Raw genomic sequence first — 25,744 nt, 5'->3', positions numbered from 1 at the left:
TTTTTGACGGTTCCTCTGAACCAAACCTGTGCCTACAAAACTGATTTTCACAGGAATGGGTCAGATGAGACTCTTCAGAGCAAGTGGCTTAGCCATCGTCCTCAAACTGCCTCCGTGTATCTACAGTAGGGTTATTTATCATAAAGTGTTTCTCATGCTTGTTTTCCTCACAGCTTGCTATTAAGCTAAAGTAGTGCACTATGCTGTAAACAGATTATTTACCCATGGATGAGAAATGTTTTGAGACTACATGCGAACACTCTACAAGGCATTGCATCTTGTAGCTGTACGTATTTGAGACAAAGCATCAATTCACAAAGTGTGGGATTCGGCTCAGGAGTAAGAGACAGAAATCTAGGTGTTAAAATCCATCATTGTCAGTAGACATTACTGGCTGTTGTCTAAATCTCCTATTCAACTTACCTTAAGATAGAAACTTAGAATTAGCAGTTGAATTTCTGTCTTTGCTTCAGTGACTTGTAGTGGTTACATCTCTCCTGACCTCTCATGTGCTAGACACATAAATTTGTGTCTTGACATGCAAGGTGAGTCCTACTACAAATTTCAGTCACTGTATATCTCTGTTATGAAGTGTTATGTGTTGCTAAACAGAAGGTGATCTAGTAATATAGGCCTGGAACAAGTACCTCAATCTATTAAGGCTTCAGTGCTCTTGCATTCTCTTCTGAGCTACTTGTAGATCTTTTCTCTGTTTTGGAGGTAGTCAAGTGCCGAAAGTCTCTTAGCATCTCTGTGGTTAATCAGCTGGTCAAGTGTGCCACTCATGCTCCTGATAACGTGCTCTGGAATCCTGTAGCGTACAGACGCAACAGGATGAAAACAATTTGTAGTCACAAGCTGTTGTGTTGTAACTTACCAGCTCTTCACAGCTAAGAAACAGGTGGAGGAATTTAGAAGAGCGCAAAGTTTTAATGTAGGATTCAGATGAACAGTCATGTTTTGACTACAAGATTTCCACCAAGATGTCCAGGTACCACTTTTTTAGAAGAACACCTAAGGAAGAGGTAGTTTCTTGTTAGAAGATAAAGACTGAGTTTACTATTTCATGCGAATATGTAAATGGAAAGACTCTACTTTGTTCTTCCTTTAATGGAGAATTGATGTGATTTCTCTGCACTATCTGGTCATAAGTATTGATTTGAATCTGTTATCACAAGAATGTTTCCTCTGTGAATATTTCTTCTGGGGCTCTCAAGGGTTTAGTATAAGCCCAATTTGTAGTAAGTAGAATGTATGAGATCCATCTTATACCGTGCAATTTCAGGGTAAAAAGGTGATAATGGAGAATGTTCTAACTTAGATCTCAAATCTCTTCTTTCGGAGGAGTTCTGGTACTTCTGCCTGAAAAAACTTCCCTGTCTTTTCTGTAGAGCTTCTTATGACCCTTATTGCTCTACTGTTAGTGTCTCCAGTACTGCCGGAATTAAGAACTTGTTTACTGCTATCATTGGTACGTAGTGGCTGCAGGTGCCAGCAACGGCAGCAATTGCCACTGGCAACTCCTAGCCCAGTGCTGGAATAGGTGAAGCATTGAAGTGGTTTGTATATGATGAGTGAGTGTCATCTAGGAACTTTGCAGTAGTTCATTAACCAACATGACAAAAGGCTTGATTCTTTCATTGACCTTTTATAGGCAGAGCTGTCTGCAGTAGAGAGGGGGCTTGGTGAGCTTTTAAGTGCTCAGTTTGTCAGAGAAAGTTTGCTGTTCACTTGAAGCCGTGTGGTAAGATTTATGGTATCTTCTCTTCCAGTGAGCATGTTTCATAGGCTTGTCTCTTGAGGAATCTTTGTAGTACAGAAATAAAACTTAGTATAGTGCAGGAAACTTATGGTTTCATGACCTAATACCTAGATAATAAAATATAGGAAGTAACAAAAATGTGTCATGGGCACTAGACAGAGTTGCTTATTGGTAGGTTAGGGTACCATTTCCTCAAGAAAGGTTGGCATTATGTGTTACTTGGGCACAGAGGTATATTTTTTTGTTGTTGTTGGCCAGTTTGTTTTCCTTGTAACAGTAAATCAAACAAAGTGGATTTAGTGGAACTAGAAGTGTATCTTCATGGGTGGTTTTAAGCAGCCCACTCTACCAGGACATGACTCAGATGCTGTACAAGATGGTTTTGTTTCTGAAGGTGTTTGCTTGGGTACACTGCCACACTAACTTCTCTGGCTTCCAGGCATTGTTTGTGCCTGGATCACCCATCAAATGGGCACAGTAGGTGTGCAGTTACCTTCAGGGACAGTTGCAGTTAAATTCGAAGATCCTGAAGTGTGCTGTGATCTTCACATGAGAGGAGCAGTGTACTAGAAGAGCCAAATGGAAAAAGAAGAGATGTAATGCAAACAATCATAGGGACCCTTTCGTAGAAAGCTGCTCACTTGCTTAATTCTTCAAATTCAGTAGTGTATTTTCAGCTACCCGTGAGTTAAAGGTAGACAATTTTCCTGACACCTCTTTGTGTTTATGCAGTGAATGACACTTTAGGCATCTCAAATTAGAATGCGTGTGTTAAGAATGTATGATTCTCGAAGAGGTTTAAGTGAATTACTCAGTTCCTGTAGACTTAATGTTCTGTGGAGAAGATGATTGCTGGCAAGGAAATTGTTGCTGCAGAGCTCCACGACATATTTGCAGACTGCAGCTCACTTTAGGCACTTGCTTTCATACATGCATGTTCACCTTGGTGAGACTGTTTTCCCTGTACTGTTTATTTGGCTATCCTTAAAATCCTCAGTCTAAGGCAGCTTTTTTTCTTTTAAGTTTTCTGAGAAACAGTGTTAATGCATTTTCCAGTTCTCCAGTGTGTCTAGCTTAAAGCTGAAAGATCCCATTAAGGCTTGCTAATCAAGGTCGTAAGTGTTTCCATTTCTGTAAGATGGTTTCACACACCATTTTCCCCTTCAGAACTTTGTGTAAAGCAGAATTTCCCTGCATTCATCTCATTTTCCTTCAAAGTGAATGTGTTATTTTGCCTTTATCTCTCCTTGTTAATTAGCCACTATGCAGCATCAGAGTGGTATAGTCATATGGGAACTTATCAAGCATATTTTGTATGCGGGGGTACTGTGCCTGCAATTTGAGAAACACCGACCTAACGAAAGAAAATGGGGCTTTCTCCTCTTTGAAAGGCTAAGAAAACTGTATTTCATTATTTGAATTCTTAATTATGGAAAGATAACTCTTGCCTCTAAGATTGCAAACGCTTTTAAAAAATGCATTTACGTCAAGTGTTATCGATGATGGTTTTCCCGAAAGTTAGCCAGCACTGGGTGAGATTATTTACAAGAAAGGTTAAGTTAAAATATGGATTCCTAAATAACATTCTCTGAGTATTAAGTAACAAGGCCTAGTGCTTGTCTTGCTGTCTAGGCTGAAGAACAACAAGAATATTTGAATATGGGAATTTGGCACTAAATTGTAAATACTTTCTCCCTCCTCAGGGTGACAGCCAAGAGATTTATTTATCTGTATGTGATTTGTGGATAAGAAAAGAAATGAGTATTGATTTGTTGTATTAATATCTTTCTATGTTAGGGATAAAGAAAAGTAAGATGTTTTACAACCTTCTTAGTACATTTTATAACAGAAGCGGTAATTTATTGACTTAAAAAGAATCGTAGTTTCTATGTAGAAAATAAAGCTTGGAGATTTTTATACAGCAGATTGCTGTTAAGTTGGTAATGATGTTTTAGGAATCGATTTAACCACTATTTCTTCTGTAAGCCCCATCCTGCTGATTTGCTTTAAAGTCCTGCACAGTGACCTCTGTCCTCTGAATCTTGTGTCTCGGCGTTCATCAGTCTCCTTGCACTCTCTTATCACACACGTGCTTTTTTTAACAAGTTTTCTGTCCTTCTGTCCCAGCAAAAGGGTTTCCTCCCCTTATTTCCTCTTTCCCCCTGGTACCTCAAGTGCTTCCAGGATCTTCCTTTCTCCCTTCAGCCCCTGCATCCATAATCTGCACAAAGATCTGCTGGGATAGACATGGCTTGTATTCTTCTAACTCAACAGAGCATTGCACGAGGAAAGAGGTGAGGAGAGGAGACGAGACAGTCTCTATGCCAGCCAGCTGTTTGCTGCTGCATACGCAGAGTGCACTTCAGCCTGAGATATGGCCATTAGACATTTCTCTCCTATTTCATCTTCACTGGCCCAAAGTCATTGTTAATGTTGCTATAGAAAAGAGAACTTTTGGTGGATAAGAGAGGGGGAAGCAAAAACCAGAGTGTGATATTCCTCAGGCTTCTTGCACTGCTCCACCCTCCACTGCTGCTCCTCCAGGGAGTACCAGACTCTCCAGTTTGTAAACTGCTATATTAAGAAACTGTATACTGGAAGATACAGCTTCAGCAACTCTACAGGCTCAGATTTGAAACCACAGAATTGCTTAGTCCTGCTTTGAGTGAACTGTAAGTTATTTCCTGCTCCTCTAACCATGTGATAGCTCGCTCTGAGCACAGCTAAGATGTGGTCATTCTTTGTGAGTAGACATTTTTTTCCTTTACTCCCCCTCAGTCAGCCAAAGCAAATAGAAACATCACTTGGCTTATGACACTAAATATACACAAAGGCATCCAAATAGGCTCCTCTCTGTAAAACTGTGCTTGATTTTTGTGGTTAACTGAAAAGAGGAAGAAAACTATGAACATCCTGTAGTGGTATGTGTTCTGTGCAATACCACAGGCAAAAGCTTCCCCTTGCGTTTGCAAAGAAGGAAGCAGTAGTTTCTAATAAATGAAATGCAGGGCTGTTTTTTCTTTATGTGCCTTTAGTCTGTAGTTAAGAGTATCTTGGGTATGAAATTCATTTTATAAGTGGGCACATAGAATTATTAGCGTTTATATTTTTAGTGACCTGGCAATTAACAGTTTCAAAAAAATATAAGTTTGGGGCTTAATTTTGTGCAATTTTATATCAACCAATATTTTTTAGCCATACAATAGGTGTTGTCATTTTGACCTTTCTTAAACAATGTTGGCCTTTTTAAGTGTTATACTGCACTGTTAGCCCTGTTCTCAGTTTGTATAGCTGGAACTTTACATTTAAAACTATACCAGGTTTTAAAGTGTCATTGCAACAGAAAATGCTGGTTGCACTTGATCTCTAGAACTCAATAGTGATTCAACAAACCACTTACCTATTTTAAAAAAATATTTATTCTAGTTTTGTCTTTGAGAGATTTGTCCATATCATATTCAGGTGCCAATATTTATATACTTGAGAGACTGTTACTACGTCTGTATCTCTGCACAGAGCATGCCCTTCCTTGCCTTAGTTCAAGCGTGTACAAGATGCAACACAGCTATTGCATTACGGTTTTGTTTGATAGGATGAATGGAGGTGGATTTGGTGCTAAATGTTTCTCTAGGAGATGTAGATCTTACTTATTCCATGTAATGGTTTTCACTTCGTCTTTTTGTGTCATTTAGGAGGTCTCTCTTTCAGTGCTTCAGTTCTTCATTGAGACTTTTCCTTAACAGTCTCTTTGAACATCTCTGGCCTTTGCTGCCTGTAAACAACAAATCTTGTCTGTTCCTCTGCCCTCTGTTCATATTGTTTAGATGAGGGTTGCTTATTGAACAAGTATTCCTGCTGCTGCTCCAGGCTTCACACTGTGTAACCGAGGGGTCCATCCCTCACACTGGCCATACCTGTCTGGACCATACCTTTCTGTCCCCGATAACCAGAACTGACAGGCTCAAAATGTGAGATACCCACTCAGGGTACATTGAAGCTTAGTGGCAGAAGGATGAATCTTGTCCTTTCTCTCACCTCTGCTCTGTCAGCCAGCTGTGCTAACATATTGATGCTAACAAATTTAAGTAGGGCAGTGGCATGAACTCAGGCATTGTTCTGTGACTGTCCATGGTGTTTAATTTGTTGGCATACTTCCTGGCACAGGTTTGGATAATGCTAGCTAGTAGTCGCCCAAATTAATGAGCATGGTTTTGGGAACAGAATGGTGTAAACATAATTCCTAATAGACGGTATGAGTAGGGCCATCCTTACCCAATTTGTGTTGTGTTGGGAGGAGCGAGGGACATCCTCTGTGCAGATGTGCATTCTGCTGTACCACTTGCTCTCGGATCCAGAAAGTACCCCTGGTCCTAGTTACTAGTATTTGTGCAACCAGTGAAAGCTACCAGGAGACAAAAGCAATCGTAGTGCTGGGGATGGGGAGACGGCAGTGAGCTATCTGTTCTGGCGTTGTCAGTAGCGTGTGCACCACAGAATAAGGGTCAGCTCTGCTGCTGCTCTCACAACTGTTCTCTTTGACATCAAGCCACAGTCAAACCTGGTTTTCCTGCCAGCAACAAAATTCAATCTTGTCTCTCTGCTCCTAGAAATTGCTTTTGGAAGACTGAGAAAATGCAGGTGACTAGAAGTTTCTAGCAGACAAAAGTGTGCCTATGCATGTAACAACCTACTGCAGTGGACAGATTATTAAGTGCATCTGACATATTGTGAACACAAGCTCACAAGGTTCCAGATCCTCTTCTCCGATTTCAGGAGGAAAAAAAAATATATATATTTTTGCCTTCTGGTAAGGAGATCTGGCTAACTTGTAGCTGTGCTTCTGCAGACTGCATTAGGTACAGCAGGGTCACCTTAAGGGTTGCTGTATTTCACTTACTGTCCTTCTTGATTACAGAGCACTGGCCTACCAAGAAAATGAATTCCTGTCTAGAGCTTTCTTTTCTGATGAGTGGTTTGTAAGTAATTTAAGAAAAGTTCTGCCTGTCTTCAGAGACTCCAGGGATGTGCTGAGGTCTCTTGGAATCTTACCTGCAGCTGCATTTTGGAGCGTTTTAGCATTTTTCTGTCAGTTCAGATGCAACAATTTGTTTCCCACTTGAGCTCCAGAGACAGTTCTAGGGTGTGAAATAGCGTAATTAACGATAGTTTAATCATCACATACTCTGTTCTGGTATCTCACCGTAATCATTGATTCAGTCTGGGATGTAAAGGTGCAAGCTCAGGAACCTTTTCAGTTCTGTCTTCTACATCCACTAGATCTGTTAGACAGTGTTTAGATGCCTCAGTTCTGTAGACACTTACGTCAATTTTTTATTTTATCTCCCCCCCCCCCTGGTGTCCTGTGATCTCCTCTTCCCCCTCAAGCCATATTTTATTCCAATGTCTGCTTTTATAAGTCAGCACTGACAGGAACTGGACCCCTGGTGATGCTTGGTGCTGTACAAGCAGTTCTCCCATAGCAGGTGGTCTTTGCTTCAGAGCAGAAGGGAGGTAACAATCCATCATGGATTTAGAAGCTGTGTGCTTTTAGTCTTAATCTCAGGATGGTGACTTGCATGTCAACTCTGGCTGCGATAATTGCTCTAGCAATGAAATGACGCAGTACCAATATCTGTGTCACTGGAAATAACTTCTTCTCCAAGGTCACCACATACAGACAATATCACTGTGATGCAAGTCTGAATTAGCAAAGGGTGTTATGTAGTTGGCTTATTCCAAATGAACAAACCAGCCGTAAATAAGGATGTCTGCCATGCATCATCAAGGCCGGTTTTTCACTTCAGATGCTTTGGGCACTTCGTTGAAGTGCAGCATGGTGCCCTGGTTTGTCAGAGTAACCTGGTCCTGAAGTGAGGTGACTGAAATGTCACTTCTTTGACTCTGGGATTCTTCAGAAGACTGTAGCGTTTGTCGCAGAACTGAAGCTTTTACATGGGGATTGGCAGATTTAGAGATCTTTGTTCCACAGCAGCTAATACAAAACTCTCAAATTCTCTATCATATTGCACATCACGTGGTGGATGGCCTTCTTCTGAAGGATGCACTTTTGAATAACAAATGTTCTACAGGACACTTTCATTGGTGAAGTTGGCTGGCCTTTCAATTTATTCTGTAAATCTTCTTCATTTTCTGTAAATAGTTCATGTGCTCAGGAGTGGATTCTGGACTACCAAGAAATCAAGAATTTTTTTTTTTCCCCCAGGCTTGCTCAAGGTCTAGCTGTGTTACTGGCACACCGCCATCACCATCTTCCTGTAAGAAGATCGTCAGTGTTTGTACCACAGTGTTGAAGTTTCTGGCAAACAATTTAATTCCTACATCTTTTGAGGACCCAGTTATGCAGACTTTAATGTGATGTTCATAAAATTTACCATGCTGAACCTCTAGCAACCTATTAATGCATTGCTATTATGTAGGTCCCACTCCTGTGATTATTTCTTCCAGGAGAGTGGAAGGGATACCATATTTCTATACTCATATGAAGTCTTTTGAGTAGGGTGTCATTTTTCTTGAACTCTGTCTTAATCGGGTAATCAGCTTGTTTTCACTAAACTGTGTATTCCTGGGACTGATATTATCTTTCATATACTCAACATCAGGAGCTTTCTGTTTCTATGCTAACAGATTGAGGCTGTTCAGGTGCTCAGAGCAATTGGTGTAGTTAGTTGATCACAAAGGAAGGGAATATCCATACAAAAACTGGAAACCCAGTGTCTGCTTTGACAAGGGGTACCTTCTTTCAGTCATTGGGGTTTAAGTTGCATCAGTGCCCTTATGGAGGAATATCTCATTTCCAAAGGTGTTACACATCTGAAAAAATTCATCGGTATGTCATCAATAACCTTTTTTTCTGTTTAATGGTTACAACCAGTATTAATGAACATTTTTATTCTGTTAATGTGGTGTAACAATATACCTGCTGTCTTTATGCTGTCATAAAAGCACTGTAACTTATCATTACATAAGTGGAGGTTTTCAGAAAAGTGACAAACACTTGACCTGACAGTAAGGCTGTTGCCAGTTCTCCCAAGCAGCAAGAACCAGTGACATTGAGCATGTTAGCCTCACTGTCAGCTCCAGAACAGACTCAGAGGCTTGCAGAAAAGTAGTTCAGAAATGGAAGCATGTAATGCTTCAAATCTGATGCTTGATTAGGGTAATGATACTGGCTGATTGGACTGCCAGTGCAATACAGATTGATTGTTTCCAGTATTTCATTTTCACTGGGATCAAAAGCAAAGCTATCTTAAGATCTTTTTCATTGAAGTTATTACTTTGGCTCAACTTGCTGTATTTCATTAATTCAGACAGTACTCACCAAAAAGAGTAAAGGTCAGTTTCAGACCTAATGTTTCTTCTAAATGTTCTTTGAAATAAATATTTTCTGTCCTAAGAGTTTTAAAAATATCTTAAACTACTGTGTTCATGTTAGAATTATATTGGTGTGACTTTGTGGATTCTAAATTCCTGTATTGATCTAATAAATATTGATTTTCTTTATTGTAAGCTTTGTTTCTCACACAAGATCTAGTGCTACTTCAGTACTGTTGTAAGTAGAGTGCAATAATTTTTTATATTATTTGTAAATTCAGGCTGGTACATACTTTCAACTTTCCATATAGTATATTTGTTATTGCTGCTGAACAATGTTCACAAGTTATGAACAGGAACACAGCAGTCCTGGAGAGCTAACTATCTTCTTTTTTTTTTTTTTTTTTTTTGTGGGGATGCTTTTGTTCTGACCCATCCAAACATATGAATATTTAAGAATAAAAGATTGAGGAGAACATCACTGCCTTTGTTCCTCAATTCTGCCTATGGTTCCTCATTAGAACTGCTGTGTGAAGTTTTACAATCAGATCTGTGCTGAAGGGAAAAATAAGTATTGTGTGATTTTTAAACTGGAAACTGGTGACTGGACATGGACACTAAAGTGTTGAGTGCAGAGGAAAAATACATCCTGCTGCCTCCTTTCTACAACGTGTTTGTTCTATAAGTAAACACTTTATCATTAACTGTAAATGAGATTCCTTACAGTTTTTGCTGTTCTGGTTGTGCCCAGCAGAGCAGGCAACCTTGTGATAAGTAACATTCCAGCACCTTACGGAGTTACAGAGGAAGAATTTTGGCTTCAGGGAAGGAGCTTTCCCATTCAGCAGCCCTCTGTGCGCTTATTTCGGGCAGTGGGTAGTAAGTTCAGAAAGGAAATTGTCAACTCTGTTGTTAATATCTGAGTTTCAAAATTGTTCTTCATCTGAACTTTTTTTTTAAGTCCTACCTTGGCAGAGGTCAGTTGTATCCGTTTCTTTTTTCACCTTGAAAATTGAGTATTGCAAACTTAGCAATTCCTTTCCTTAAGGTTTTTTTTTCCATCAATAAACTACACTCAAATATTACCTTATTCATTTAGATAATCCAAGGGGAGAGTGTAACAGAAACACAAATTGTACAGGGGAGCTTTTCTTACGTAGTAGAAATTGAGGGTTTGTAATACCTGGCCTGAGAATTTAAACACAAATCTTGAGCTGCAGAGCCCATGCTACAGGATATCACTGAGGGCAAGTTCTTAATGCGGTTTCTAAGAGGCATAAGTAGTAATGCCAAAAGCTAAGCTAAAATATCTCTAGCTTTTTTTATAATGTAGCCTTAATCCTTCATGAAAGAACCTAGATGTATGGGGTGATGACTGGCCTTATTGAAGGGCTGTGTCGGAACTAGGCTAGAATGCCTACTTTTCAAAACTAGTTTTGTCAGGTGATTATCTAGTTCCTGTGGTATTGCCAACATCAGATTTTTTTTTTTTGATGTGTGGTCTCATGATTTTCTCAATCCTTATGTACTTCGGGGATTTTGTTGCTCAGGGGTCAGGGTTATCATGGAAGAGACCACTGAGAAATGCTAGGTAGGTAGGAAATTACTTTTGTTTCATAAAAACAATTTTCCTTTTGCAGTTAAGTTTTGAGTCATGTGCCTTATGCTCTTTATTCTTCCATCTTAAGAATCAAGTGTTAAATATACTGTGTAAAAGTAAGCATGATGATGACTTACAAAAACATTAGTAAGTTTGTTACAAAGAATTTACAGCTGTGGCTTGTCCAAAATGGAAATAGGTGACTTACCTTAAGCCTGAGATTTGCATAGGATTGGCCACATAAGACCACCATTCTGTGACGCTGCTTCCAAACTACTAAAGTTTGTTTACACACAGGTGAATTTAGGTGGCTTCTGGCTTCCACGGTGCATTATTAAATGCAGTGCTTTGGACCTACAAAGAAGGAGCCCGTACAGGCAGTGACAATTGTAACTGTTAACTGTAATAATGTTACTTTACTCAAGAGGCATCCTTCATGGTAAAAGAATCTCTCCATTTTGTTATCTAAAACAGTAAGTAGTGACCAGGCTATCAGGTATTAATTAGTGTTCATGCATTGGGGAGAAAACTAACACTAGTAATGTGGAAGTTAAGCTGTCTTAACCTTTGCTGTTAGCGGAAAAGATAAGACACACGCACCCCCAAAATACTGGATTTCTGTCTGTGGCAGCATAATACTTTGGGTTTTCTTCATCAGTAGTTCTCAAGGCACTTTACAGAGGTAGAGGTCCGTATCTCCATATTACAGATTAGGAAACTGAGGCACGGGGGAGAAATAAACGCAGACATCATGCAACAGGCTGTTGCCAGAACTAAATGAAAAATAGCAGTCTCCCAAACATTCAGCTGATGGTTTCACTATTAGGTACGCCTTCTACTCTGAAAGAGCTTTTAGCGTTGTACCCCTGGAATGAGCTTTGAATATGGCCAGGGGTCATATAACTACTACATCTTCATGCTATTTTTTCCCATAGTATATCTACTTTTTAAGACTTATAACTGGGAATAACTTTATTCATAGCAGACTCAGTTGTTGGTATTAAAAAAAAATCATATGTACAATTACGAGTTTCCTTGTATCTGACTTGAATTATCATAATTGTTCTGTTCAAACATGAACTGCTGAAGGAGGAATTAAAACACGTTGAGTTGTGGCACAGTGAAAGTGTGAAGGGGTTTGCATCTCTAAGTACCTTTATGTAAGTGGATTGAGTCTGCTTTATGGGACAGGACACAAGTTGTATGCACGATTGTGAGACCAGTTGCTGGCTATTATTCAAAGAGGTTTTACTTTTAATAGCCTTTTCTCAAATTTGTTAGTATTTTGAAGGGTGTTCTTTGTTTTATGTTGGCATGAAGTCAGTGTTTTCTTATAAAAGAGTTTTTTCTTTTAAAACAATTTAAGCTATTCAATTTCAGTGTTCTCAAAGTATCTGAAGTCAAAATTCCTTATTATTTTCTGTCCTCAAGTGTAAAGATGATAAGAACAGTTCACCTAAACCTCACCTCTGCAAAGCAAATACTCATTTTTTATTATTATTTTTTTAAATCTCGACCTGGGAGTACCAGTAGATGTTAAGTAGCATTTTCAGCGGCTCATTAATGAGTGTTCCAGAGCTGGGATAATTCGGGGATTCCTGAGGCTTATGCTTCACATCCTTTCTTTAATCAATTTAACCGTTGTTCTGAAGATTTTTACTTGTGAATGTGGTGATACATATACCATTAAGTGGGTCTGTAAAGAACTACAGTGGGTCTAACTCTTAAAAAAACCCCAAACAAACCTGTTTTGGTTTTTATGGATGATGGGGGTCTGAATTCTAACATATGTTCTCAAAGCACGCTCACATGTTCGAAGTGGGTGTGAGGATCTGCTTATAAGAACCTATATTAAATATGGACCTAGTATGTAGCATCTGGAAGAATGTTATTGTGTAGAAAATGGAATGGTTGGTGAAGGCTGAAGAAAGAGGACCTTAGTGCATGAAGGCAATGGGTGGCTGGTAAAAGAGAATGTTGAGTCAAAGGAGCTGATTTCCCTTATAGCTGAATAGGCAGTGGAACAGAAGAAAACAGATTTGAGCTCCAATTTTACCCCATGGGTTGTGTGAAACTCATGATTCTTGCCTTGAATCTGTATGGCTTGAAAGACCGATCTGCAATTTCTGTGTATGACCGTGAAACATAGTTTTGAGAACTGGTTAATCTACATATCTGTACAGTGCTCTATTTGTGTAAAGATCATCATAGCCTTGGGAGTCTTGATTAATTTAAAATGTTTCAAAATCGAAAGGTAGACTTTAACATTTCATCTAAAAATTCCCTGAGCTTTGAAAAGGAACAGTCTTATACGCCTTGATTCTGAGTGTCTTGGGAGGCTGGGGGTGGGAGTGGAACTGCAAGACAAAATGTCTTTCTTCTGTAGTGAGAATTTTTGCTCCGTGGCAGTAGGACAGTGTCAAATTTGTGGACAGCCTGCACACAGCACGCTTTCTGTTGTTCTGAAAGTAACTAAATGTATAACTTTAACAACAGAACACAAATAACTGCATTTTGTCATGTGTCTGCTGCTTTCTGGCCAGCCAAGATTTCAGCAGCATTAAGCAGTGAGAGGCAGCTGAGTAAGCTACTAATGATGCTGTGCAGGTAAACAGGAAGTGACAGTATTAAGCTTGCTCATCAATGAAAACCCCAGGTTGTGTATGTCATCTGGTAAATGATCTGCTAAGCTGAGATAGTTTGGAATATTATAATCTGGAGCATGCTTGTGGTTATGTCATGTCTCTGGAAAGCTGAAGTCTTGCATGTGTTGTCTGAACTGAGATTGTAGGATTATAAAATATCTTTATTCTGTGTCTGATAAAAGCATATCTCAATCATGTGCTGTTCAATTTGGTTTTATATGCTATGCTGTTTACCCACATCTTAATTGTTGGTCATCTGTGATCCACAGTTGAGCAACGAGTGTTTGAAAAGGAGTTGGCCAGCTCTAGCTGAACTGGGGGGGTTCTGGGAGGTGCTGGAAATATAAATGAACTTGTATCTGAAGACACTCAGAAAAATGTGAGCTGTCTGTAACTGGCTGACCGAGGATTAGGAGTGAAGGATTGCTTTGCTAGACAACTGCAGACTTAAGTCTGAATAAGCTCTCTTGTAGTTCAGGTTTGTTAAACAGCAGTCCCTTGCTTCATCCCTTTTTTGTTCTAACATCACTTAGTGATCACTGGTACCTTCTCCACATCAGTAAAAGATCTTCAGCGAGGCTATTGCAGCTGACTTGTGTACTGATCAGAACAAGGCAGGGAATCTGTTCTTGGGTATTAACATTTTTTAAAAATCGGTTTTGGTCTCTTGATCCCTTAAATGTTTTGGGCTATGTGTTGTCTGGAACTGTCTTTTAACTTAGATTAAGATCCTCATGTTTCAGAAATGATAGGAAATACCTAAAGTGGCTTTTTGCTATTTCAGAAAAACTTCCTCTCTTCCTTCTCTCTTGAAATAAGAAAAAGACAGCATCTCTTATGCAGTGGCTTTATTTTTATCATAGCCTAACTTTGTGTATAGGTGGAAAAAAATACTAATTTCTTAGCATCCATGCATAGTACATTTTTAAATCAGTGGGTGGTCATGGGAAATTAAGAAATGAAAAGCAAGCTTTAAGCTTAAAATTGAACACTGTTGGTGACTGTAGCAAATAATTTCACAAGCAGTAGAACTCGTGAGGCCTCAGTGTCTTCAGCTGAGCAGTTTTTCAACTTGCACCCAATAAAGCTTTTCTCGTGTGATTGGGTATTTACAAAAGGCTCTCTTATGTCAGTTCTGTCAAATAATGTGAAATCTTGCTTTAGTTTTCCTGTCTGTGGAGCAATCAGTCTGTCTTCTGAAAATAATGTCCTGTAAAGGGCATTAAAATTAGAAGATTGTTTCCAGCTGCTTAACTTGTTGAAATCTGCCAGCAAACTTCTGAAGTTCTGTATTCTTTCTATGGGAAACTAGTTTAAAATCCTGTCTGTAGCATCTGAAGATAACTTTTTTGCAATACACAGTTGTCTTTAAAGATAAGATTATTAGTAATTTGTTAAATATATCTTTAACAGCTATAATAGCTTTAAAAATTGAAGTAATCATAATTTACCCAAATTGCAAATAAAGAAGTATCCAAATCCCCAGTGGATGAACACTGTCACATGTCAGACTCATTTGTGAAGATTCTGGAGGCAACCTGGTGTGAAGACATAAATTATAAGGCAGTCTGAGAGTTGCAAAATCTAACTTATTAAAGTCTAATTTCGTAGTCAAAATATTGTGGAGTCCTTGAAAAGTATTTTTATCTACAGAAAAGTGTGTGTGTGTACTATCGAGACAGTATCATCACACTTTTTTTTTTTGTACAAGATGCAGTAACCGTAAATAGCGTGATCCACAGTTCTTAAGGGGAAAAAGGCTAAAAAGACAGTCAGATGCATCTATTGTACTTATTCTTCTGTCATCTGGGGCCATAATCCTTGTGGTCCTTCAGATGACGGTGTCAGCAGGAAGCAGAAGTGGTCTGCCTTTGGTGTCACTAGTCTTTTCTCTCTTCTTGTGCCGTTTCTTCCGATCTCATCCCTTCCCATCTAAAACTGCAAAAGTAAGTAATTACAAGTTGACACTTGAGAATACTTATGGAGACCTTTAAAATTTGGTGAAAGTGTTGGTTTGTGTTCGTATTTCTTGCTGTTATACCTGAATTGAACCTAAGCCATCATACTAGACACCCACGCTTAAGAGGGTTGGATTACCTACTATCCAGGGCTAATAAATATTGTAGGATTCTGAACCTAATTAAACTCAAGTTTTCTAAGTTTCTGTGAAAGTGCTAGAAAATATTTTTGTCTACTCTAGCAAATGCCTCTGCTACTTATAATGTGGAAATTGTTAGGGAAGCATACTTGCATGTTGTTTATTTGGCCTAATTAGTTAGGGATCATCTGAATAGTGGCAGGCTTATTCAGTTCATTTAAAAGCACCGTTGGAGGAGATTGCAGTGCATGCCTTCTGTAGGATTGCGTGGTGATGAGAACATTCACCCTGGAAGTGGGTTGTCAGCCCTTCCTAGCAGGAAGGGAACACACTGTTCCCACATGACAGGAGACACCTTCAATGCCAAGAAAATAGCTACATTTTCTCTTGAAACAGGACCACTGTGCAGAAGGGAAATGAAACTGCCAGAAAGAGTGAGCAGAGCTTGGTTGTGTAGGCCACCAAAGGCCTTCCCTTGAGAAGGGGAGGAGGTTCCAGTGCCTGGTCCTTGCAGCAGGTTTTGTTTGTGTTTCTGTATTAAGAGTGATGAGATAAAATGCATAGCTGTGTTGAGCACTGCAGAAACATTTTTGGAAGCTCCATATATTTATGACACTGAAGATAAGGTAATTGCAGAACAACAGGAAGGCATTATCACTGTCTAACTCCAATTTTGTTTGCTTAGAATAACATGAATTTCTTAAAGTATCAACATTTAAATGTGTGATTGCTTAAACATAAGCTTTTTTTTGAGATAAACTAAGATTTCAAGCAATATTTCTGCTTGATTGGTCAGTGCTACATTTTGGGGCTTTTTTCTGCAGAATACTTGTAATCTAGAGAAAGAAATGTCAACCACTGAGTTCTAATTGCCTAATTTTCTGTGGATTAGTCTGGATTTCTTATAGAGTTAGCTACCCTGCATTGTCACTTCTGCTTCTTGTCTTTCTCATTCATGAGTCTTTAATGAGTTTCCGTATCTTCTTCCATGACTCAGATAATGCTAGGCTATTAGAGATTGCCTTGGTACTGAAGCTTCCTGTCCTTCTTGTGGTCAAGATGAGAGTTACACCTCACTAAGTGTTTTCCACATTGGAGTGGTACTTGACGTTAGCATGTCTCTGTTCCTGAACCCTGTTGTCTGAGGAAGACTATTACCACTGTTTTAATGTCAATGCATAGCAACAGCCCTTTATTATTGAACAGTCACCCTTGAAGCAAACTGCAGGCTATCTTCCTGGTCTTGTATCAGAGAAGAAATGAGTGACCCAGGAGCACCCAGCATCACCTGGTCAGGCTTCAGCATGATGGCTTAGCCATAATAAGGATTTCCACCATTGTAAGTCTTAAAAAAAATGCCTGCCACAGGTACCTTCTCACCAGCTGTAGTATTGATCAGAACAACTTTTCCAGATACCCACTTTAAGGAAAAGATAATAGAAATATTGATTTCTATTCTTACAGGGTCTGGATTGCACACAACTATTCACCATAGCTTTTTTCCACAGAAATCTTAAAGTAGCTAATTGTGTTCACTGTGACTTTCAGGCCAGAAGTCTTCAGACTGACTTCGTGAAGAAGCTACAGGCATTGTATCAGCATGGTTTTTTTCCAAGAGGTTACTCTGCTTGGAAACAACTGCTACTGCTTGTATTCTCACATTACAGGGCAAGGTCTTTTTTTTCCCCAGTTTTATTTGTAAGATACATCCAGAGGCTGGGAACGATAACTAAGAAAAGCAAGCCTGTCTGTGTGATTAAATTACATACGTTTGCAGGGTTCTGCACCTTTACTGGAAAAACTGTGACTCTTAAAATTGGAAGAAGATTGAAAATCACTGCTAGTGTGTCTTCAGTAGTACTGTCAACATGTAACACATAACAATACCGAACCATTAGAAGAATACATTAAACTTAGTTGCATTTTTACAAGCACTAAAATGGGAGTGATTAAGCACTGGAACAGGTTCCCCAGAGGTGATTTGCAGCCTTTGAACTTAACTGGACAGGACCTTGAGCAACTTGAACTCCAGGCTTTTAATTACCCTTGCTGTGAGCAGGAGGTTGGACTGGAAGACTTACAGAGGTCACATCCAACCAAAGTCATTTTATGGGTCTTTGATCTTTGCACCACAAACAGTTGTCAGCTGTATGTGAACACTACAAAAACCATCCTGATGGGTCTTGAAATGTTTTCTGTTCTGGTGTATACTGAGGTGGCTGAACATCCTCTTACAGCCTTAATCTTGCTGCTGCTCCTCTTTGTTGTGACTTTTGGCCCGCTGTGTTTTAATGTCTGTAGTTTCCTGTAATTTCTTAGCTTTTTGCAATCCTTGTCAACCATAAGCAATCTAGCATGATGGCTCTTTCTTGTAATGAGATGTGCCACTGTGTGTGTTGGCTTGCTTTACTGTTTTTGAGAAACACTGAGTTACAGCAAGTCATTAACTTGACAGGCTACTGCAGCAAATGTTCACACTAGAAGCTGATCAAAGTACACAGCTATCTGCTGCCCAGTTGGAAACTATTAGTGGCTGCTGTGATCACGTTCTACAAATGTGTGATGACTAATTGTGGCTACCTTTTGCAGGCAGGAGGTGTTTTCATGAGCCTTTTGTTGATACCACATATCCTGCAGTAGTGTGTCCAAGGATGAGACCCGCTCTGCCAGTGAGGCAGCCAGCGTACAGCTGACAACACCAGACTTACTGCTTCATAGCTCATCAGTTTGAGGGATGTGACAAGTCCCTGGAATCAATGGCACGTCCTCCAGCCAGAGGCTGACTGTGGAAAAAATAAAGGGAACTGAGGGGGGTTGATTCTCATCTCCATGGTCCATCAGTTTTTGGTGGGCTACCTTATTTCTTTCCCCTATGCACCTTTTCCAAATATATAGATATACAAAAAGGACAAGGTCCTCACCAAAACTGTTAAGCAAAGCAGTAGTGCCAACTTCAAAATCCTCCTCCTGAAAATACAGTAATAACTTTAGGTATTAAGTAACAAATCAACTTACTGTATCTCAGAAAAAATGCACTAATTATGTTGAGTATTTAATGGCAGTCCTGTTCAGTTCTGTCTGTAACATCAGTGGCGTGACATCTTGTGAAGAAATACTTACATATAGTTTTAAAGAACCCATACTTTTAAATGCAACGTTCTCTTCAAGAATGCTGTGAGAAACTGAGCTGGGTATACTAGTCAAAATAGACAAAGTGAATGCTCATGCAGAAAATGCAGTAGAATACTCAAATTATGATATTTGCATAAATGTTCTCGGATGCTGCAATTCTGTAATTAAAGTTGAATTTTTTTAATTGAATTTATGTGGCTGGGATTCATAATGAATAGCAGTAGATGAAGTTTATGGTTCATATATTTTCTCAAGTTTTAAATTTTGCTGATAAGTGTGTACATTTCCAAAGGCTGTGGATGATTAAATATTTTTGCCACCTGTCTTCCAGAAGCTGAATAGCATAAAGCATAGCACCACTGCTCTGCATGATGAAAATGAGCAGTGGCTGAAGTAAAAGGAGTTGGATTTTATTGTCCTTCTCCCCGCAAAAATACACCTTGTATTTTTTCCTGTATTGTCCTTTTAATAAAAAAATGATAGTGGTGTAACAGTGGAATTTGTAATTGTATTTTCTAATGTGAAAGCCTCATCGCAGTCTGTCAACACTAGGAATTTGCACAATGCTAATGAATAAGTTAAAATGTAATTGAACTCTAAGCTTGATAGGCCTCAAAACAACACCTACTTTAGATTCAGTGAAATTGTTCTCGAACTTGTAAATTAAGCTCTACTCATAGGGTATCCAAGTGTACATTAAATCTATTAGAATTATGCAGGATGAGGACACACTCTTCTTGTGTAATATTCTTCTGTCTACTCATGAGGTAGGTGCTGGTTCAAGTTTTTATACGCAGTCATCATCGAGTTACGACAGTTACTGATTTACCCAGATAATCCAGTTGGTGCTTTTGCTGCTAGATACGATAGGAGGCAACACATAGGGAGCCCTTTCTTGACACAAATCACTGTCTTCTGTGCCTTGAATTTAAGTTGCATAATTCCTGCCAAGACTACCCATTTCTGTGGGTAGGGAGGTTAGTGGAGCTGGACTTGTTTTGGAGGGCTGAGAAGGCTTCTTGCACGGGTAGTAGGGTAGTTGCTGTGGTTCAATGTGATGTGATGCCTTCGTTACAACTGTGGAATGCCCCACCTGTGCTCCTTTTTGTTGTCTTGTGTCTACAACATTGTCAGTTTAACGATGAGGTGATATTGGAGAAATGAGAGAAAAGGCTGTTAGCAGAAGTTTTGAACAAAATCTGGCCAGTTGTGCCCAAAATTAAGTCTTTGCCTGTTGCAACATAAGGGGAAAAATGGCATCTCTTATACCTGCAACTTAATGTCTGCTAACTGTTTCGTTGTGGTAGTATGGCTAATTCAGGGGTCCCTTTTTACTCGTCTGACAAGTCCAGTTAAGATTAAATTTTTATTTAATTCATATTACTTAAATTACATTTAATTCCTTAAATTCATATTACTCTGTAGGTTATAGGGAGAGAAGTTTTACTCTGCACTTAGTTGTAGAGCATTTGAGGAGGCAACTGCAAAGCTTTCTTTTCATCAGTCAGTCATGCTTTAACTTTTTCTGTAGGTTACCAGAAAGATTAGTAGTCAGTCTCACAACTTCTGAAGAGGTGGTTGCAAAGAGGAACAGAATTATATCTTGACTTGTGAAAGTTATATCACAGTTCTTGGGCAAAGGTTATAACGCTTCCCCAAGAAGTAGCCGTCGGTCTGGCTATATTACCTTGACTCTATTTTGACAAAATTGGAAGGTTTTTTTTGATAAAAATCCCATGAAACTTATGTTATTCTTTTGGTTATTTTAAACGAGTTGAAAAGTGTGACATGAGTGATACTGGTATTTAGTAGATAATCTTATAATACAACAAGACTTGCCTGTGTTCTAGATGTCAACTTTTGGCAAGTAGTCAGTGTTGATGAAGGCAAAGTAATGCTTGTAGAGTGGGTGGGGAGCCCATTACTCAGACTAGATATGATCCCTCCAGAAGGGTCTTGGAACTACAACAGATCTATGAAAACATCTGCTTAATGTTCCGTAGTGAAAAAGGAAATAAAACTCTTTGGTTTACAGGAAAAGAAATAGAGAACAAAACAGAAAACAATATTATTGTGACCCTATGTTCAAAAAGCTAACAAACTGGATTCATACAGCATAAGTCTTGTCCCCAATCAAAGAAGGATGTAGTAGGACTAGGTAAGATCCGTGTGAGAGTGACAAGGCTAATTAAAGTGTAGAATGATTTTTTTTTTCTTTTTCCTTGGTACAAGAATGACTTAAAACTAGTGTCACTTCCTAAACAGTAGAGAACTTACAGGGTAAAGTGTGACAAATATCTATAAAAGCATGTGCAGCATGGAGAGGCAACTATGAAACCATTAACACCGTCTGCTAGTGTAAGAACAAGGAGGGAGAGTCAACTGAAACTAGCAGGTGGGAAACTTTTAGATAAAAGTAGCTAACTATTCACACAGTGCGTAAGTGAACTGTGAAATACAATCCTGCCCAGTGTTGTGAGGCCCAGAAGTTCACATGCGTCTGAAGAGTGATTAGATAAATTCACAAAGGAAAAATCCAATATGTGCTGTAAAACACATATGCTGGCTCAGAGGAGCTTTGAGCTCCAACCTGCCAGTTGCTGGGGGTATACTCCCATAGTGTAACAGTGTACTCTTGTATTCTTACCTAGGCATCTGGTGCTGTTGAAGAGTAGATCCTGGGCTAGATAGCCTCTGGTGTGTCCCATTACAGAGCCTTTAAGCTTTATGCCCTTGTGACTTGGCTGCTAAATAAATATTCATCAAAGGCTCCAATTTTCATTCCCGCATAGGACTCTTAAGGTAGGACGCGTATATACTAGAAAATATGCTGAGGAATGTTCCCAGTGACTGAAGCAATCTGGTGTGGAATAATCGTCATCTCTTATTAAAATCTCTCAATTTGAAAACAGGACGATTTCAAGTTGCCAGCTGGGAACGAGCCTAGCTCATGTGGATTCTCAAACCATGCCCAAGAATTTTAGAATTTTGCTAGTTGGCATAGGCTAAAATCATGCCAGAGACCATTTGAACAATTAAGCAATGTAGACAGTTGCGTTCCAGTACCCAGGAGTGTTTCCAGGCACTGTGTAATTTACAGTTCTAGCCTGAGTATTGCATTTCTATCCAGTTTGAAGTACTGAGCAGAAAGAAATTTAGTTGCACAGTAGGGCTTCTCTGCGTGACCACCATAGCTACTGGTCTGCCTCTTACAGGCAAAGTCTTTTTGCTGATTTTTATGAGCAAGAACAAAAAGTTCATTTGGGTTCTTAAGCTGTCTAGGTCTTGCGTAAAAGTGAAAATCTAAAGCATAGAAGTGATTTGGGGTCATTTGAACTTTACTGTGTTACCACCTGGGAAATCATCAAAGTTGCTGTCTAGAACAAGGAACAAAATTAAGAGATGCTTTGATAAAAGATAAAATTTAGAATTCGTGATTTTTACCTTAAAAGTAATAGCTACTTTTTCTTTTTAGACGATGTCTTCAGCAGTTGTTCAAATATATGCAGCAGATCGCAATGCCATGTGGTCAAAGAAATGCTGTGGTGTAGCTTGCCTTGTAAAGGACAATCCACAGAGGTCATATTTTATCAGAATATTTGACATTAAGGTAAGCATCTTTTTTTTTTTTTTTTCTTTTTCAGACTCTTAAAGCTTGGTTGTATTCATTCTCCATTTTGAATTGAATGAGTATAGGTTGTCGTAGCTACAAACTCATAGAAATTCTCAAGTAAATGGTTGTGCTTTTAGCGGTGCAATTACAGTGCTTATTAATAGGCAAGTGCAACTTTCTCAGGTATTCTAAATTTAAATTATTTCACAGATGTCAGCTTTTATGGATGAAATAAATATCAGATACCATTTTCGTACAGCTCACAAGAGCTGTCCTCTACAGATCTGATTACTCAAACTAGTGAAAGTTAGTATAGTGTCACTGATATGGATATCTGTCAAAATTCTAGCAAGTGTCACTACTTTGGATGGTATTAACAAAATAGATGCTGTCCTCTATACGAGTGGAAACAATCTTTTTGATTAGTGTGTTGGTGCATGTGAAAACTGCAGGACAAACAAGTTTGGGTTTTTTTCCCCTCCACAATATATACATTCATACTGAAGATCTTTGTCCTATTATCATATTTCACTTAAGACAGTGGGAACTAAGAGATCAAGTGTCCAAGACATGTTTTCATAACAAAAATGATACTGAAAAGCATAAGTCCTACTGACTTTGCTGAGACTTTGGAAAGCTTCCCATTATCTCTACAGCCAGGAACAGCTTGTTATCTGTCAGCATTCAGTACTTGAAGTCTCTCAGATTTGTTAAGGATTGCCACTTGGCGCTTGCATTTGACTTTGTGATCTGGTCACATGACTATTAGACTTAGTGAGAAACCTGTTCCTTGGGTGCTGATAATAATGCTGTTTAAATATATAAAACTTCTTTAAAAGGTGAGACTTTTGTTCCCTTTAAGTTAACTATTGTCAAGTCTGAGATAATAACAGGAGACTGGAAGTCTCCTTTATTGCTATTGCTGTTACCACTGTATTCCTATCACTGGTCACTATTACTGCTCCCAGTATCACTATTGCAGGGTTGTAGAACTTGAAGGATGTTTTTTGAAAACATCCAGGAACTTGAACAGAACACAGTGACCTGATGGAATAGTCTTCCACAGCTCTTCCACAAATTCCAGTATGTTTTGATTTTGATTGAGCTCATTCGTTGGGTTAATAGCAAGGTAGATGCTTAACACCATGCAGCTTCCAACTCTTTAAACTCTGCAATTCATCTAAGTTTTTCAAAATCTTTTTTTTCCTTCTTCTTTTCAGGATGGGAAATTATTGTGGGAGCAGGAGCTGTACAATAACTTTGTATATAATAGTCCTAGAGGATATTTTCATACCTTTGCTGGAGATGTGAGTCTCAACGTCTTTGAATACCTATTTTAAAATGCCTTTTATTTGAACAGTAGCTTCTTTTAATATAACTGAGGTTTTTATTTCATTCTGTAAATTATTTGTAAAAGTACAATATTACCTGTGTTCCCTGAAGCTTTTTAAGCTTATTTATAGAAGGATTTTTTTATCTCAACTAGAAAACTTAATCCATAGGACAGAATCATAAAATGCATTTCTTTATTTTCAGTTCGCTTTAATGAAATTATGTTTTCACTTGCAGATGATGTTTGTGAAGTATCATGTATTCTTAAAGCACAAATTTTCCTCTCCCCCCCCTTTGATTTCAAGCTACAAGATTTTGCTCAAATTTGTTAGCCATGATCTCTGGAAACTTGATAGTAGACAGATGTTCCTAAGATGGAATGTTTCACTAAGACTTGGTTCCAAATTTGCAGTGACAATTTTTTGTGATTATACATTCAGAAGGTGTAAGAAGACATTTAAGAAAGCCTTTGAAACATTTTCTTAGTCATGGGTGGGGGAATATTAATGTTTTTCAGACATGTCAAGTTGGTCTTAATTTTGCTAATGAAGAAGAAGCTAAACTATTCCGCAAAACAGTAACAGATTTACTTGGACGACGGCAGAGAAAATCTGGTAAATATTCAAATTAATCTTAAATTCAGGCTTGTTTATGTTGTTTTGGGGGGAGGCAGGAAGCTAATTGTATGTCTGAAAGCTACTGGAGGCACTACTGCCATATTTATATTTAGAAGTCATTGTGTTATTAAAGCGTGCTTCTTTTCTCTATTGTGCAAAAATAATATTTTTCTGAAATAACTTAACTTGGTGCTCCTTGCTCTAAGTTTCCTTGTAAGCTGAGACTCCAGGGTTGTGGTGTTTGAAAATATAGATCAGGAGGAAGCAAAAATGGTAAGCTGTCAGTGGGAAAACTAGAAATCTTTCTGTAAGCTGTTTTCACATTTGACTAAACCCTCTTTTAGCTCTGGGCTGTTTATAACTGATTTGTTTAAATTCAGCCCAAGTGGGTTGTAACAAAGATTTTACCATCTGGTATGTTCAGTAGTTCATGTGAATGAATTTTTGGCATTGGTCCAGCGTTTAGTGGAGAAATATCTTTTATTCAAAACCAGTGATCTTGGCGGAGGCCAAGAATGAAGACATAGTGTGCCTATACTGACCTTAGCAGCACAGGACAGTCTGAAGCACAGCACACTTTTTGCTAGCTGCAAGATGCCTTAGGAACATGGTCAGTGTTTTAAAGAGAGCTCAGGCTTCCTACAGATCTTGTCTTGGTCCTTTTCCAGGGAACCCATACGCAACTTGCCTGTCTGACAGCCATATGTGCATGAAGAATAAGGTGATATAAAACATAGGCTGGGAACACACGGATGTGCTCAGGCTTGCTCTAAGCTGTAGCGCAGACTTGTGTCCAAGCTACAGGATGTGTTTTTGTAGTCCATTCTGGAATTGAATTGCACTAGCAATGCAGTGTAGACTAATGTAAAGGGAGGAAGCCCTCATCTTGGAGTGCCATACTTGCAAGTATTCTTGGGAACCTACATGATCTGTATGTATTCACTTGGATTTCATTCAGGTATGGTGACTGAGGTGCAGAGCATTTGTTCCAGAACCTTAAACGGCTTCTTTAAGGTTCCGTCTGTTCAGAATTAGGATAAGTTCGTAGGGTTTCATGAGAAGAAGTAGGGTCATTAAGAAGTGGCATTAATAATGTTTCTCATACTTGTTGCGTAAAAGTAATCTTGCATCAGCTTGCATAACTTGAATATTATCAAACATACATTGTGGTTGGACTAGATGATCTTAAATGTCTTTTCCAACCTAAATGATTCTATGATTCTATCTCTTTTTCCTGAAGTTTCACTCTATTATGTGTCTAAAACACAGTACTACTCTATTATGTGCCTAAAACACAGTACTACAGTGCACAGACGTGACTTGGGAGGAAATATGTTTGCATTATTGGCCATAGGAAACTTTGTTTGAAAACAGTGGTTCGGTCAAACCACCTGTTCACAGGACAGAGGTTCACCTCTGTCCTTCTGCACAGAGGTTTTCTTCCCAGGACCACATAAGTTTTGTTTACTCTTTGAGCTAATATCTAGGTTTGTGTGCTCAAACTCGTGTTGTAGGATGAGCTTACTCCATACATTGGCTTTTAACAAACAACTCCCCCTCCCCAAACACTTGCTACTTGAAGACAACTTCAATTAAAAAAAAAAAAAAAAACA

General features: G+C 38.8%; 1 protein-coding gene across 2 annotated transcripts in view; it reads left to right on the top strand.

Annotated features, from left to right (window-relative positions):
- Positions 1–25,744, top strand: part of WASL (WASP like actin nucleation promoting factor) — a 52,448-nt gene that overhangs the window by 4,870 nt on the left and 21,834 nt on the right. For both annotated transcript variants that reach the window (XM_050908910.1, XM_050908900.1), the window contains exons 2-4: positions 22,045–22,179; positions 23,403–23,489; positions 24,032–24,128. In XM_050908910.1, coding sequence (XP_050764867.1) covers positions 22,045–22,179; positions 23,403–23,489; positions 24,032–24,128 — 319 coding nt within the window. The remainder of the gene's footprint in view (positions 1–22,044; positions 22,180–23,402; positions 23,490–24,031; positions 24,129–25,744) is intronic.

This window comes from Gymnogyps californianus, chromosome 1, assembly GCF_018139145.2.
Source record: "Gymnogyps californianus isolate 813 chromosome 1, ASM1813914v2, whole genome shotgun sequence".
Classification (NCBI taxonomy): Eukaryota; Metazoa; Chordata; class Aves; order Accipitriformes; family Cathartidae; genus Gymnogyps; species Gymnogyps californianus.
The sequence above is the reverse complement of the archived record's forward strand: the minus strand, read 5'-3'. Positions and strand labels throughout refer to the sequence as shown.